Source organism: Thamnophis elegans, chromosome 5 (genome assembly GCF_009769535.1).
Source record: "Thamnophis elegans isolate rThaEle1 chromosome 5, rThaEle1.pri, whole genome shotgun sequence".
NCBI lineage: Eukaryota > Metazoa > Chordata > Lepidosauria > Squamata > Colubridae > Thamnophis > Thamnophis elegans.
The window spans coordinates 62486400-62502193 of record NC_045545.1 but is presented as its reverse complement, the minus strand read 5'-3'; the positions used below and the strand labels follow the sequence as shown (position 1 = coordinate 62502193).

General features: G+C 41.4%; 1 protein-coding gene across 9 annotated transcripts; it reads left to right on the top strand.

Moving 5' to 3' along the window:
• The first annotated feature begins 5957 nt into the window (after positions 1-5957).
• LOC116509239 (transmembrane protein 9-like) lies at positions 5958-14784 on the top strand. Of its 9 annotated transcripts, none has more exons than XM_032218309.1 (8): positions 5958-6056; positions 7952-8049; positions 8317-8368; positions 8637-8728; positions 10307-10398; positions 11467-11575; positions 12018-12149; positions 12956-14784. In XM_032218309.1, exons 4-8 carry the CDS (start codon positions 8666-8668, stop codon positions 12968-12970), a joined length of 411 nt encoding a protein of 136 aa, XP_032074200.1. In that variant the 5' UTR covers positions 5958-6056; positions 7952-8049; positions 8317-8368; positions 8637-8665; the 3' UTR covers positions 12971-14784. The 9 variants fall into 9 exon arrangements, with proteins under 9 accessions (XP_032074200.1, XP_032074196.1, XP_032074202.1 ...); XM_032218305.1 differs by lacking the exon at positions 8317-8368 and adding an exon at positions 7656-7804; XM_032218311.1 differs by lacking the exon at positions 7952-8049.
• Positions 14785-15794: the final 1010 nt, after the last annotated feature.

The window sequence follows — 15794 nt, the reverse complement described above, 5'->3', positions numbered from 1 at the left end:
TTCAAATATTCGACATGATGTAGAAAAAGAAATCAGCAACAAAAAAGTAGACTGAATAACAGTGTTCTAATATGTTAGAAATTAAATGTGATAAAACAAGAGCTCTAAAATCATGATGCTAACACTATTAATATAATAATAAGTTATAATGTGAACAAATAATGTGTTCTACAACACTTTACATCCTATTCTAAAGGAGAGAAATTAATGTCTAATGATAATATTGGAAAAGGAACAGAAGCTACTTTTTAAAAACTTCTTTCTTTTCTCCCTCTTTATTTCTTTTAAACTGGCACTTCTAAATGTATGTTGTATGCCTAAAGTGATTTTTAAGCTAGCTAAAAAATTACTCATGGGGATGCCAACGAAAGATACATATCCTAGGTCAGTATTAACTACAGTTAGGAGACCTGAAAGGAAGTCTGAGGACAACCTTGTTCCCTAGAACCACCTCAGTGCATGAATATTAAAAATCAATAGCATCATTTCATGCTATCTTGAGATACAAGAAACTTGGAGAGCATAGTTAACTTCTCATAGATTTAATGCAATTTAAAAACAAGTGTTAACTCTTCAGTTATAGAATTTGTTTCCAAGAAAACAATATACATGCATCTTCTATCCAAATCTATGTAAGATAGCAACTCATGTTGGGCCTCAACTTAGTATGCACCCTCCCATCCCATACTTTCCTGCAGAGAGGGCCTTCTCTGTTGCTGCGCCGGCCCTGTGGAACAATCTACCCGCAGAGATCCGGACCCTTACCACTCTCCCGGCCTTATGTAAAGCCGTTAAGACCTGGTTGTTCCGGCAGGCCTGGGGCTGTTGATGGATATCTAGCCCCCGCTTAGATGTAATGGATGATGTGAATTTTTAATATTGTATTTTTCTATTTTTAAATTTAAACTGTTTCTGTCTTGCTGTGAGCCACCCAGAGTCCCGATGGGAGTGGGCGGCATACAAATTTTAATAAACCTTTAAACCTTCTTCCCTAAACATTTTGTAGGAGTTGATGAACCAAAAATAGGTGTTAATTTATGGTACATTTGTGTTTTAATTTATAAAGCATTTGAGTAATGTTTTCCAACAATCCCAACCTATACAAACCTAGTCTTGTGTGACCACTTGAAGCCGAGTATGAAACTTAACCCCACCCCCCACCCCCAACAAGAATGGCATACAAAAATATAACAGTACATTATTCTAAATCAGTATACAAACATACTAAAACTATATGTGAATTCCTCCAAAATATAAATATTGGTGCCCTTTTCTATTGAATATTCATAGCTTCATTAATATGTATAAGCCATGCAAATGGCATAGCTGTTCTTGTATTTCAGCACCATTGTGCTGGCCAGCAACAGCCTCCTCCGTCCGGATTGGTTAGGACGCGAGGGAGGCTGTTGCCGGCTGAATGTTTGTTTCTGATTGGTTGAAGCCCGAGTATATAAGGTTTTGGCGGGCTGGTTATGAACTGAATCGCTGTTATACTTAGCTTGGAATAAATCCTGTTAGCTGTTCACCCTGTGGTCGCGTCCCTCATTCCGAACCTCTAAACTGGCGACGAGGATGGGATCAGCGATTCCGCGACGCTAGGGTGGAAAGAGAGAGACAGACAGTTAGCTGCCGCCTTCCAGACCGGCAACGAACGCTGCCTGAAGAGGGGAAAAAAATTTTCTTTGTGGCCCTCAGTATCTCTCCCTTCACAACCGTCAGGATGACATCTGCTCTACCTCCTTTTGCCCCCTTTGGTTCGGCCGGAGAATCTTGGGAAGGGTTTATGGAGAGGTTTGAGTGTTACCTGATCGCTTCCAAAAATCAGGCTCAAACCGAAGAGGAAAAATGCAGCTTTTTCCTCTCATGCTGCGAGCCATCTATGTTCGCCTCAGCAAGAGCTTTGGCAGCCCCACGGCCAGCATACAAACTTGGGTGGGATGAACTCATGGCCAGATTGAAGAATCACTATGCACCCACCCCTTCAGTCATCGCTCGCCGTTTTGCCTTCCGCAGGCGAGTCCAAAAACAGAATGAATCCATCAGTCAATTTTTGGAGGCTCTGCGGATGGTGGCTGCCCAGTGCGAGTTCTCCAACCTTGAGGAAAATTTGGTGGAACAGTTTGTGTGCGGGGTCCGCGATGTCAACCTGCGGAGCCGCATGTTCCGGAATCACCGAATTACACTCCTCCAGGCCGTGGAAACTGCCCGAGCCGCTGAACTATCTGAGCAATCCACGGCCGACATTGAGCGGTTACAGATTGCCACACCAGAGCGAGCACCGCCTGACGCATCGCCACAAGCCCACATGGTCGAGGACGACCTGGCTTATGAGGATCCAGAGGAAGAAGTGGTGGCCCAGATGAGGACTGTGCCTAAAAGGAAGCCGAAACCGCAACCTGCAGCCCAACAGGCGTCCGCAGTGCCCTGCCGGGGTTGCGGAGGCCGTCATAAACGCCAGGCTTGCCCATTTTTGAATGCCATCTGTAATCGGTGCAAGGGCGAAGGCCACCTGGCTAAGGTCTGCAGGGCCCTATTGCCGGCACCCTCGTTCCTTCAATCTCCCGGCCGTTCCCAGGCACAACCGCGCCGCCAGCAGCAGCGGCCACCGAAGAGGTCGGAAGATTGCTACCAGTCCACCAGTCAACCATCTACTTTTGACAGTACGGCGAGCCAAGCCGTTGCAGGGGCCCGGAAGGTCTCGACCTCCGTCCAGCTGGAAGGTCAGCCGTGCCGGATGGAGGTGGACTCTGGCTCTTCTCGGTCCCTCCTGCCCTGGTCTCTCTTCGCCAAACTGTGCCCTAAAGTGCCCCAGAAACGCCTAAGGCAATCTGAGGTTTCCCTAAGGGATTACCAAGGGAGGGTGATTCCTACGCTGGGATCCTTCCCTATCTCTGTATGTTATGGCCAATTCCGGGGAAAGCTACCCATCCTTATAGTCAGGGATGACTTGCCGGCCCTTCTGGGCCTGGATTGGTTTCCTGCCCTGGGATTATCAATTGGGGGGGTCCACCGGGTGGTTCCTAGCACTCTTGAGGACACCTTAAGGGAATTTTCGGACGTTTTTGACGGCCAGTTAGGCCGTTACAAAGGGACCCCCATATCTTTAAGTTTAGACCCTCAGGTTGCTCCCATTAGGCTGAAAGCCCGTAGGGTGCCTTTTGCCTTAAGGGCCAAGGTTGACGCCGAACTGGATAAGTTGTTGGCGCAGGGAGTCATCGAGCCCGTTGATCATTCCCCTTGGGAGACCCCCATCGTCCTCCCAATTAAACCAGACGGGTCGGTGAGGATCTGCGCCGACTACAAGTCGACGATCAACTTGGCCCTTCAGGCAAACCCCTATCCAGTCCCTGTAGTGCAACACCTGCTCCATTCCCTGGGGCAGGGTTGCACATTCGCCAAACTGGATATGGCGCAGGCCTATCAACAGCTCCCGGTGGATGACGATGCGGCGGCTGCCCAAACCATCGTCACCCATCGTGGGGCTTTCCGTTGTCGCCGCCTGCAATTCGGCGTTTCCGTGGCCCCGGGGATCTTCCAAAGCCTGATGGAGCGGCTGCTCCATGGGCTGCCGGGCGTGGTTCCGTATTTCGATGACGTCCTGATCGCTGCTTCCAGCTGCTCAGAACTCATCGAAGTACTGCGGAAGGTCCTCAGTCGTTTCAGGGGCACGGGTTTAAAACTGAAACGCAGCAAATGTTCATTTGCTGTTCCTAGAGTGGAATTCTTGGGCTTCATGATTGACGCCCAAGGCATCCACCCTACACCGTCTAAGGTAGCTGCCATTAGGAACGCCCCTGCTCCCACCTCCAAGGCGGAGCTACAGGCGTTCCTAGGGCTTCTGAACTTTTACGCCCCTTTTATACCGCACAAGGCGTCACTAGCCGAGCCGCTGCATCGGTTGCTCGACCGATCTGCGGCCTGGCGCTGGGGGAGCCGCGAAGCGCATGCGTTCGCGGCTGTCAAAGAAGCTCTGACGTCAGCGGCAGTCCTAGTCCAGTACAATGACAGGATGCCTCTGACGTTAGCTTGTGACGCCTCCCCCTATGGAGTCGGGGCCGTCCTAAGCCATGTCCTCCCAAATGGCTTAGAGGCCCCTGTGGCCTATTACTCCCGGACACTCTCCTCGGCGGAGCGTAATTACAGCCAGATAGACAAGGAGGCTCTGGCTGCAGTGTCCGGGATTAAGAGGTTCCACGACTACCTCTACGGTCGGCCTTTCACCCTTGTCACTGACCACAAGCCACTCCTTGGGCTTTTGGCAGGTGACAAGCCGACCCCCCCCATCCTCTCCCCCAGAATGACTAGATGGACGGAGTTCCTTGCAGCGTATTCTTATACGCTGCAGTACCGTCCGGGCAAGCAGCTGGGGCATGCCGATGCCTTAAGCCGCTGCCCATTACCGGAGACCGACACCGCCCTAGTGCCCTGTCTCTCAGTCCTGTCCATCGCGTCTTCCGGTCTCCCAATTTCGGCCGCGGATGTCGCGGCCTGCACCAAGGCCGATCCGATCCTCTCCCAGGTCGCTTCCTGGGTCTCGAGGGGATGGCCATTGGACAAGGTGGCAGAGGGCTTCAAGCCCTTTAAAATCCGGCAGGCGGAGCTCTCCCTCCACGGGGGGTGCCTCATTTGGGGGGATCGAGTGGTGATCCCCACCGCGCTGCGGCCACAAGTCCTGTCCCTGCTCCATAAGGATCATCCGGGCATAGCACGAATGAAGGCATTAGCCCGTAGCTATGTGTGGTGGCCCTTACTGGACTCAGAGATAGCGGCCTATGTAGGCCGCTGCAACCCCTGTCAACAATCCAGGCCTAATCCCCCAGCTGGGCCGGCTCGTGAGTGGGAGGCTCCGAGAGGCCCATGGTCACGCCTCCACCTAGATTTTGCCGGTCCCTTTCACGGCCAGAGTTTCTTGGTAGTGGTGGACGCTTACTCCCGCTGGGTGGAGCTGGTCCTGATGGGCTCCACCACAGCTGAGAGTACGGTCCGGGCCTTGAGAAGGCTGTTCGCGACCCATGGGTTGCCGGACCTGATAGTTTCTGATAATGGGCCCCAATTTATGTCCACCACGTTCCAGGAATTTCTGGCCATGCAAGGGATTCGACATGCGCCCATAGCCCCGTACCACCCGGCCAGCAATGGCCGGGCGGAGCGGGCGGTCCGCTCAGCAAAAGAGGCACTGGGCCGCATGGACCGGGGCGACTGGCAGGAGAAAGTGGCGGCTTACCTGCTAAGCCAACATTCCACTCCCTGCCCAACGTCCAACCGAAGCCCCTCGGAGCTCTTGATGGGCAGGCGTCTGCGGACTCCCCTGGACCGGCTACATCCGTTGTATTCGTTGTAATATAACAGTACATTATTCTAAATCAGTATACAAACATACTAAAACTATATGTGAATTCCTCCAAAATATAAATATTGGTGCCCTTTTCTATTTCTTCCCTTTGTGTCTCTGCATAGTCTTATTAAAGGAAGTCCTTGGTAAAGTTGGGATTATTCAGCAAAAGTGCATGGGAATCTGAACAGGTGTCCTTAAAGTTATACTGGATCAACAGGATCCCTTTCACTTGAATCTACCTCAGCCACATTATGAAAGCTTTAGATTTTAGGAATGCATGATGTTTCTTTCCTATTAGATCTTTTTTTTTTTCATCAATCATAGTTGACTATTTTTAACAGGTCCAACACAAAAATAACCCACCAGGACATTACTCTCAGGATGATTTTTCAGGAACAAATGATGAAAAAATTGTTTATGCTGAGCTACTTAGCATAAGAGATTTTTATTTAAATGAGTAGAGGGGCTTTCACATCCTGAGGAACAGCTACGCAGCCTTTTCGCCTCTCCTATTTTAATATTTTGCAGTCAACCCTGGAATCCACAGAGCGCAGTCATATGACTTTTTTTCTTGTTACTAGAAGGCTTGAAAATCATTAATACTCCCTTAAATCGCGGCAGCGGCTTTGGTTGATTTCTAGCAACGTCTACTATAGTGACGTCAGCAGAAAAATCACAGCGAAAGGCGGACCAGGCCGTTTCCAGGAGCCGACACTGTTGGGTAAGCCTCTTGTTCCGTCGCCAATAGCATAAAAACCCCGATGTGGTTTGGGAGAAAACGGGGAGCAGTTTCCATAGCAACCTGTTGTATTGTGGGTGTAGCGAAACCTGGAAGAATACGATCTCCGCCCGTTGATCTGCGTGTTTCTCTGGTGGTTCGTGTCCTGAAAAATTGTATACTTTGAAAGGGAATTTAAAGCGCCAGGAGAAGCTGATCAGCTAGCAACTATAAACTCCTGCCGTTCCTTCAGGAATTGCAGTAAAAGGCACCCTTATTTAATTAGCGGTGGGTTTTTTTTATCATCATAACGTGTATACAATCTCTTCACCTTTTCATTTACATTAAGAAAAACACCCAAGTTCTGCATAATGAAGAAAAATTAAGTCCGTTGCAGAAGAGGAGGGGGAAAGTAGTTGGCCATCAAAGTTGGGAAATCTGGGAAAGCTGGCCATTGTGCAAGTGAGCTTCCTGTCTCTTTCCCCTCTGTTTATACTTTATACTTTTTAAATACTTCAATATTTTTTACTTTTTAAATAATTTTTCTCCCTGAGCAGGGGGAAATGTCTCCTCTTCATCTTCCTTCCCTTTAAATTTGGAGTACTTTACAGCGGAAAGGGGAAAAAATGTAAAATTTAGCAATAGTACTTGGACTTATATACAGCTTTACAGCCCTCTCCAAGCGATTTACAGAGTCAGCATCTTTCCCCCCAACAATTTGGGTCCTCATTTTACCCATCTCGTAACCATAAAAGACTGAGTCAACCTTGAGCCTGGTCAGATTTGAACTGCCAAGTTGCAGGCTCTAGTCAGGCAGCAGAATTAGTCCGCAGTACTGTACTCTAACCACTGTGCCACCACTGCAGATGCTTAAGAAAAATGTATCAGGCAGAACTCACAAGGAATACATGGTCTTTCTTTACAGTACATGCTTTAGGATGGGCGGGGGTTAAAATCACAAGAATGGCAAGAGATGGGGTTTGAGGGGAGATCTGTTCATGGGTATTGCAATCCCATCACATGGTCACCCAGTTTCTCTCGGAAATGATGAGTAGATGTGTATCTCTTCAGTCTCTACACAGACCCATCTCTCCTCTTCAGTCCAAGCTTGACCTCAAAAATAGATTCAAGTTTTGGCTGAAGGTGATGTCATTTCCAAATCAATAACTCAGTGTAAGGTTCAGGAAAGCTTTTGCAGCTTATGTTGTGTGGTTATTACATGATTAATTTCCAATTTTCTGGCTTGTTGCGTATAAGTAAACATTAGAATGCAATTAATATTATCTACTTAAACCAAAGATTCATGGAATAATATACAGGCTATCCCAGCAGAGTTTCTTGGGTCCCAAGAAAGTTTCCTTATAAATCTATGGATGTTTGTCCTGGATGCCCAGAGTATAAACTACAAACAACCTGAAATGTCACAAAACTGTCAGTTGTTTTTAAACATGCTGGGAAACCATCTAAAGCCCTAAAGAGCATTGCAAGGTTGCAGAGCAGTCCAAATAAAGTGAAGAAATAAAGCTTCATGAATAGAACAGGCAAAGAACCCATGCTTGAAGTGGTATAATAGTTGAAATATTCAATTCACATTTCTTGCAGGTGACGGGAGAGTTTTGTGGTCTTTTTGATGTGACTTGACTGACTTTTCTATGTCCACCTGTTTGATGGTTTGCGGCCAAAAAGCTGAAACTTTCCAAAATATATGTAAAAGTGAAGAGCATCTAAGATAGATATGGTAGATAGCATATGTAAGATCCAGTATCTTGCTAAGAATACTTTTGTTTTCAATGTTTCCATAAAATGGAACTTGGAGGGGGCTCATTTTTACACAAACATTTCTTAGTAAATGATGAGTTAATCTCATTAATAGCTCTTTTTATTTTATTTGCATTCAGATAGACAGCTGCAGGGATCTTGAGCTTGCTTTTTAATTAAGAGTGATCACTAATTAAGTTTGGTTCTACAAATAAAAGCAGCTACCTTGAAGGACAAGGTAGGAATATTTTGTTTCCTATAATTATAATTTCATTCTTGCATAGTTCATACTGCTATTAAAGACATAATATTAAGATGCATTTTAATCAGTGTAGTTGAAGCGTTTTGTAAACATGGGAAAATAAGTTACAATGTGGCCTCCATTTTAATTAAAAGAACATGAAATTTGAAATAATAAAATTGTGATCTTTCCTGTATATTGATTTTTTTCTTAATGTTATTAAATTATTTCCTGTATCTGAAAGCCACTGCACATCTTTTGCAGACAACCCAAAAAATGTAATCTAGTTGCAGAATAGCACAAGGTGTAATATCTGGTAAGATAATAATATGTAATATTATATTTTCTATATTTAAAATCTAACTCTAGATTGTTTTTAAATTAAATTGTTTCCTCTGCCAAAGGAATTGGAAAAGACTGGTTTTGTCTTCTCTTCCACACATACTGCAAGTTCTTGGCTTTTGATATATGTTTCTATTGAGGAAACCAGCTTGTCACATTTTAGCAATTGAGTTGTGATATCTAAATGTCTATAATGTTATAAAGAATTGTCTTATTTCTGTTGTTTTCCTTCCACCCTCCAGGTAATGTTCATTTATACAGTTGAGAAATCATGAAATCAATGTCACTTGCAGCCATTTTTTTGTGCATTCTAATACCATCATTTGAGACCAAGGTGAGGGAAGAAAATAGGGAGAAAAACTGATTATGTTAATGTTTATTATTTGCTTTTGGATAAACGTAATGGTCATGTTTACCTATGTCATCATAGTATTATAGGAAGCCAGGCTAACATAGCTCAGTTCAAGCATTTACTAAATCATGGTTTATTTTTAATACAATTTGTTGATAGCAATAGCATTTAGACTTCTGCTACTATGTGCACTTCAGTTATAACAGATATGTAGAAATGCCCATTATGCTATTCCTTTTTTGGGCAACAGTGTTATATAGAGTAGGGGAAAAAATAAGAAACGGCAAGCGAAAAAAAATTAAAGCATAAGGTTAAAAAAGGGGAAAGGAGTCATAGCTAAAATTAGTTTATACTTCTTCATATATTTCTATTTGTGCAAGCCGTCCTTTGTTCCAGAGAGTAGTTAGGTAGGTAGGTAGAAAAAGGGAGGGATAGAGAAATAGAGAGAGAAATACAGTAGGCAGGGAGGGAGGGAGAGAAAGTGTGTGCAGGTTGGTTGGTAGGTAGAGGGATAGATATAGAGAGAAATAGAAAGAGATAGAGAGAAATAGAGTAGATAGATAGTGAGAGAGAGAGAGTAGGTAGGTTGGTAGGCAGAGGGATAGAGAGAGAAATAGAGAGATAAAGAAATGCAGTAGGTAGGGAGAGAGAGAGAGTGGGTAGGTAGGTAGGTAGAGGGATAGAGAGAGAAATGGAGAGAGAGAAATACAGTATAGGTAGGTGTTTCTGCTGGCACACACTTGATCAATGTAATTCTCTTCAAAGAGAAGAGCTTTCCAAAAGAAAAAAAAATAGTTTTTGCACTGTGCAAACCTCCCCAAAAAGGCCCATTTTTAAAAAAGCATGAATAGCCTGGGGGGGGGGGGGCGCCTTGCAGAGCGCTCCTGGGGGGGGGGGGCAAAAACGAACAGAAAATGCCCCGTTTTTCACGAAAATGGGCCTGTTTTTTATCAAAAGAATTGCATGCATAGCCTTGTGGAGGCTTATAGAGTGCTGCAGGGGTGGGGGGGACAAAAAATGGCCCCTTTTTTGCTCATTTCTGCCCTCCCCAGCCCCCAGGAACTCTCTGAAAGCCTCCATAAGGGTATGTACTGCCCTTTTGGTGAAGGGGCGGGGCTTCAGGAGGCAAAAAATGCTGTATTTGGTGTATAAGATGCACCCAGATTTTCAGCCTCTTTTTTGAGGAAAAAAGGTGTGTCTCATACTCCAAAAAATACGGTATATTAAACAATTAAGGAGATTTGATGCACATGTTCTTGTCTTATTCTCTCTTAAGTGTTTAATCATTCACAAAAAGGATTCTATTCTATTTTATTTTATTTAGTCTCCCATAGGTTTTAATTCCATTATATGCCAGTCATCATCCTCGGCAACTAATATTCAATTTTATATGTTATTAAAGTAAAACTTGGAGCTGCAATAGCCAAGATGTAGATCAAGTAGACCTTAAGGTTCTCCAGCAGGGTATGAGGTGATTGAGGAGAATGTTGTTAATTACTTTACTTTGAAATGGGGCAAAACAATTGGTCACACACTGCTTATCTTATTTTTCTTCTATAGCAATTTATGCCCAATGGCTGCTACTGTTTCTGCCCACCATATCAGAATTTAAGTGCAATGACTTTCTGGAAAAAAGAATTTCAGGATGACTGGTGAGACAAATTTCAAATATCATAGAATTTCTCAAGATGTGATTGTTTTAAAAAGCTGATTTTAAAACTGTTCTTCAGTATAGGAAGTCAGTTCAGTGAAATGAACTAAAGACTCACACTTTCTGTCTGTTTACATTGGATACTTTCACCATGTGCATTTTATCTATTTATGTATGGTCATCATTGATCAAGGGAATAATAGTTCCAAAATTAGAGTTTTTCCAAGAGCTATTAGATTCACATTTGAGATCTTATTTTATTTTTCATTTATTGGATTTATAGGCTACTCCAATCGTGAAAGAATGTGAAGAGAAATATTCTAGATTTCTAGAAATATTCTAGAATTACTTCTCTAATTACTTCCTGTTGTCTCCCTAACGACATTTTCAAAGCTTTGATGGAAGTCATAATGTTTTAGGTAGGAACCAACAGCTGAATGCCAGTGTCTTTGATAGCTATGTTAGCTGCTGGAAGATGAAATTCCGCAGTTCTGGGAATGCTTTTAAAGTTGTTATGTAAGAATTATTAAGTCATATTGAAAAAAATAGGTTCAGAAATATTTTTATATGAAAAGTGACTGAATCAAATATTTTTACTCTATAGATATTGGCCTAAAATTAAACAGTCCAAATAAGCCAAGAATTTTGAAAATGGATAGAGTCTCTCCTTTTATTCACTACACAGAGCAATTAAATGTAGAATTTTTCAATTAACTATGTTTTCTGTTTCATTTAAACGTAGAAACCAGTTATAATTTGGAGCAAATTAGGCTCTTAAGTCAATTTGAGATCATGGGTTGACTGTAATTTGATATGAACCAGTTAATCAAAATTTTCCAGATTTGATCAAATACGTTTAATTGAAGTAATGAGTGGAGAAAATAAAGGTGAATGCTTGGATAAAGGGTTCTTATGTATCTTGGCTTATTAAACCAATATATGACCATCCATAAATAGTCAATATGTCCTGCCAAATGTTACATTAAACTCAATACCCTCTGGAACAGGTGGACTTCCAAGGGATGGATTTTTTATACTTATTGCTGCTTCTGGTTTCTCACAATTGCAGTAATTGCCTATATACAATGGAGCCGATGCCAGTACCAAGACATGAAGCCGAGGCGTATTGCTTGCTATGTGATTGCAAGTTTGTGGAAAGAAATAACTCTGCCACTAAGGTAATATATCAGACTATCTCTTACACCAGCTTTCTCTGTCTTCTTTCCTCAATGTATAGAACTAGGAATTTTGACTGATTCCAGCTGTCAAGGAAACTAAAACGACTCTGAAAATATAGTCACAAGGAAATATGCACTATGGCATTGAGGCAAGAGTGTCTACTGTGGTATTTCTCATGTAGATCTTGTAGTTAAAACCAAATATATTGTTGCATGAGAGTTAACTTCTCTAGAGAAGCAAGTACATGCACTGGGGGACTCATCTTATGTTCTTGTTTTGGATTGTTTAACTCTGCTAGGAAAGCTGTCATTTTCTTCATTATGATCTTCTCTTTCTAACAGTGCTGATTTCCATTTTTCCAATATAGATGTTGACGCCTTGCTTAAAACATATTCTTTTATTCAGTATGTTTGATGATATTTCGCTTCTCTGTTCATGCAGATTATCCTCATCGTTTTGCTCTCAGTATTTGGAGCTGTTTTACTTTTAAAAGTCTTTTCAGTGGTAGTTAAGCACTTCATCCATAAACCTGATGCCTATACTAAGCCCCTGCACAATGAAGAAGTGTCAGAAGTGAGTTTGATGCTTTTTAAACAGGTTTTGTTTTCATTCAGACGGTCTGAATCTGGTGTCTTCCATATGTTTGTTCCTATACTACCTCATTCAATTGATTGTGGGAATGAAAGTGAATTTGAAAAACCTTAGAACCTTGTAGAAGGTTCATCTTGCCAGCAATCAGGTTGTTAAATGTATGCGTTCAGTAAAGTAATTTGTATTTAGAAATCTGCATGTATGCTTATTCACATAAAGTTTTCTGGGAAGAACCCTTCCCACTCACAGAGGACATCTTGTTTAGTGTGCAACCCTTTCTCTCTACTCTTCAACCCAGTGCATGCACAAATTCATCCTTTCCAGACTGCACAATGTCTCAGGAGGGTTTAAGATATGCCTTAAAATCTGTGTCTATAATCAGCACTTCAAACTAACATTTTCAAGCTGAATCACTGCAGATAAGTTGGGAGTGCAGCTTTCTCAAGTTTGGAGGTGACTGGGTTAGAGAAGGCAGCTTTAAACAATTAGTGAATGTAGGATTTCATTCTAGATTGTGGATTGCATTTTTGAAGTTCAGAAACATTAAATATGTTTTCATAGACAGTAGTCATCTTAAGAAGGCTTCTCTATTACCACTGCTTGAATATGTTTTCTCTTGTTAATGATCAGTAACTTAATTTACTCTTGGTATTCATAGTGTGCATATGCTTATATTTGTTCATTCTGATTTAAGAGTAATTGAGTGTCTCTGTAGTCCAACGTGGAGCATTATTACTATGCATGTGAAATATTCTTTTTTGGTGATGCTTCTTCTTCTATTACTGCAGGATCCCCACACTTGATCTACTCCCCAATCCACCTAAGAGAATATGCTGCATATGAAGCAAGCTACTAGTTGTACATTCCATTGATGAGCACTACCATTTCCTTTATTTGTTGCTGTCAGGAAAATAATAACTGTAGGATAACTATTTTACTTCAAAAGTGAGAAACAATTGCAACTTAATTTGGTTTCTACAATCTTCCAAGCATTGGTCTGGTTTGGTGATAAAAATGTGGCATGCATGTATTTGTTATTGCTTACAAACCTGTGGCTTAGGTTTTAGCTCGAGCCGGATGTATTATCAATTGAATAAAAACAGCAGCATCATTTTCATTCCCTTGACTGCCAATATATGATCTTTCACCCTTGCAAAATATTACAGAGAAGTGGCTTGGATTCTGTCTTTAAATTCTGACTGCTTTGATAAGTTGGCACCAAAGACAAAAATGTAATGAGGGAAATTTATTTAGCAAAAAGGAGTGACTGCATTTGTCTCCTAAATTCTTACAGATTCTCCCTTCAAGGAATTTTTTTTTTCAGGATAGTTAACTTTACACCAAAGAAATACGGACAATTTTTTTTAGCACTGTCATAGTTAAATTAGTTAACCCATCACAAAAATGACTCTGGATGAGCTTTGAGTTTCCCAATCTCCTTAAGGGACCTAACCAAGAGGCTTGTCGATGTCTCCTCCACATGCAGATTTTTTAAACAGTCAAGTGATTATACAGAATACAGACACTTGTATTTTTTGCTGAATTCACTGGATTATTTAGTGCAAAGGAAATTGCCCTTCTACATTTGGCAGTTTATCCCAGTATGCAAAACTGAATTCCAATACTGAAGGACATTTAGAGAAATATAGCCTTATATTTTATTATTGTCCCAAGAAGTGCCATGTAACATGTATTTTTTAAAATAAAATTTAAGTTGGTTTAATAGAAAATTTCCTGTATGATATTGGATTTTTTTCCCTTGGCCAACATGATTACAATTACTTATTTTATTCTAATTTTACAATACATCTTGCCCAGATGTATGGAACCTGTAGCAATCATGTCTAGGTCAACAATTAAGGGAAAGTAGCATTAACAGTATATAACACTGAAATGTAATGTTGTAATCGTCTCTCAGGACCTACTTCCAAAAGATCTTGAAGGATGGATAGTATTTTTTCTGCATGCTTAAATATTTCAGTATTAAGCAAGCTACTTTATCTCTTGAAGTATCTCTGGCAGAGTGGATCAATCTTTGTTGCTGTGCAGACCTTTTCATTAAACACAGAACGTTAGTATAACATAGGTATCAGGCATCATTCAATACTTTTTGTTCAGAAGGAGATATTATGCAAAGGTTTGGAAAATATGTAGAAATGTGGAGGGAATTCCTAAAATATATGTTAGTTATACCATATCTATGCTATAAAAATCCAAATGACCACTTATGGGTATCCATATGGTCCAGCCATGTCTAAAATACAATATGCACATTGTATCATCAGCTGGTTACTAAGTATGCATCAAATCAGAGATGGTATTTGCACCCAGTTCGGCCCGGATTGGGTGAACTGGTGGTAGCAGCGGGAGGCTCCACCCACCTGCCCAGACGCTTATGCGCAACCTTGAGCACGCCCGAACCAGTAGTAAAAAAATTAGCAACCTACCACTGCATCAAATGTTATACATTATCTACATGGAAGTATCTGGTGAAACATTTGATTTTATATACTGAAAATATTTAAAAGCTATTTAAATTCAAATATTCAGTGATGTACAAAAAAGAAGTAATAGAAAAAAGCTCTCTAAATGTCAACAATAAAATATGATAAAATCACTGAAATGAATCATGTTGTTAATGTTATTAATACAGCACTGGCAATAACTCCAAATATTTCTAGTACATTTTGATAGGAAGCCATTAAAATGTATGATTGGGGCATTAGCTTAATACTGTTCCTCTAGAGCTGAAACTCAGGCAGTAATAACAATGGCCATGCTAGCATGAGTTGAACAAAGGTGCCATCTGGAGGAAAGCAGATTGATAACTTTTTTACAACAGTGATCGGTCTTGACTTGTCAGTATTTCAGCCAAGAATTTCTGCAATCTTTCCTAGAGATTTTGGAGATTGAACCTGAGACAACTTTATAAACAGATAATGTTTAACACCCCACTGCTAATGAAAAGAAATTAATATAATATGTGGGGAAAAGATTCTCCATATAGTGTACTGTTTCCATTCCTAGCTTCAATTATTGCCCCTAGAGTCTTGGTAATTATTTTTCTTTCTTTTTTGAAAGGGGAGAGTGGGGGGACACAACTATTGCTGAAGAAGAATGAACAAAAATAACTGGCTTTCTAATTTTTCCATCTTCTGTTTTTTTAAAAATCATTTTTTTAGAAGTTGTGACCTTTTTGCTTAACTACCGTTACGTTCAGGTTATTTTGAACTTTAGCTTTCCTGATACTATCCCTGCAATTCAGGGATACCTGTATATATTCTTCCCTGAAAACCCTTTTCTCATCTTAAGTATTCACCTTCTCTTCCTGACCTCTGCGATTAAACAGTACATTATTTTAAATCAGTATACAAATATATTAAAATTCTATGCCAATCCCCCCCCAAAGCAAATAAAAATATAAACAGTGCTCTTTTTCTCCCCATTGTGTATAGTTCTCATTTCTTTTCACTTGATTCTACCACAGCCTCATAAAGCTTTAGATTTTAGGGACGTACAAACTTTTATTTCTTCATGTTAGATCATTTTTAATCATTATAACCAATCATTTTAATGGGTCCAATAGATTAATAGAAATAATGTACCAGGAGATTATTCTGTAGATGT

Bases quoted from the DNA above. Each gene is read 5' to 3' on its own strand.
- LOC116509239 (XM_032218310.1), top strand. From the start codon at position 8,666: ATGAAATCAATGTCACTTGCAGCCATTTTTTTGTGCATTCTAATACCA. The intron at 8,729-10,306 runs GTGAGGGAAGAA...TTTCTTCTATAG, and splicing joins TACCATCATTTGAGACCAAG to CAATTTATGCCCAATGGCTG. The intron at 10,399-11,466 runs GTGAGACAAATT...TCACAATTGCAG, and splicing joins AAAGAATTTCAGGATGACTG to TAATTGCCTATATACAATGG.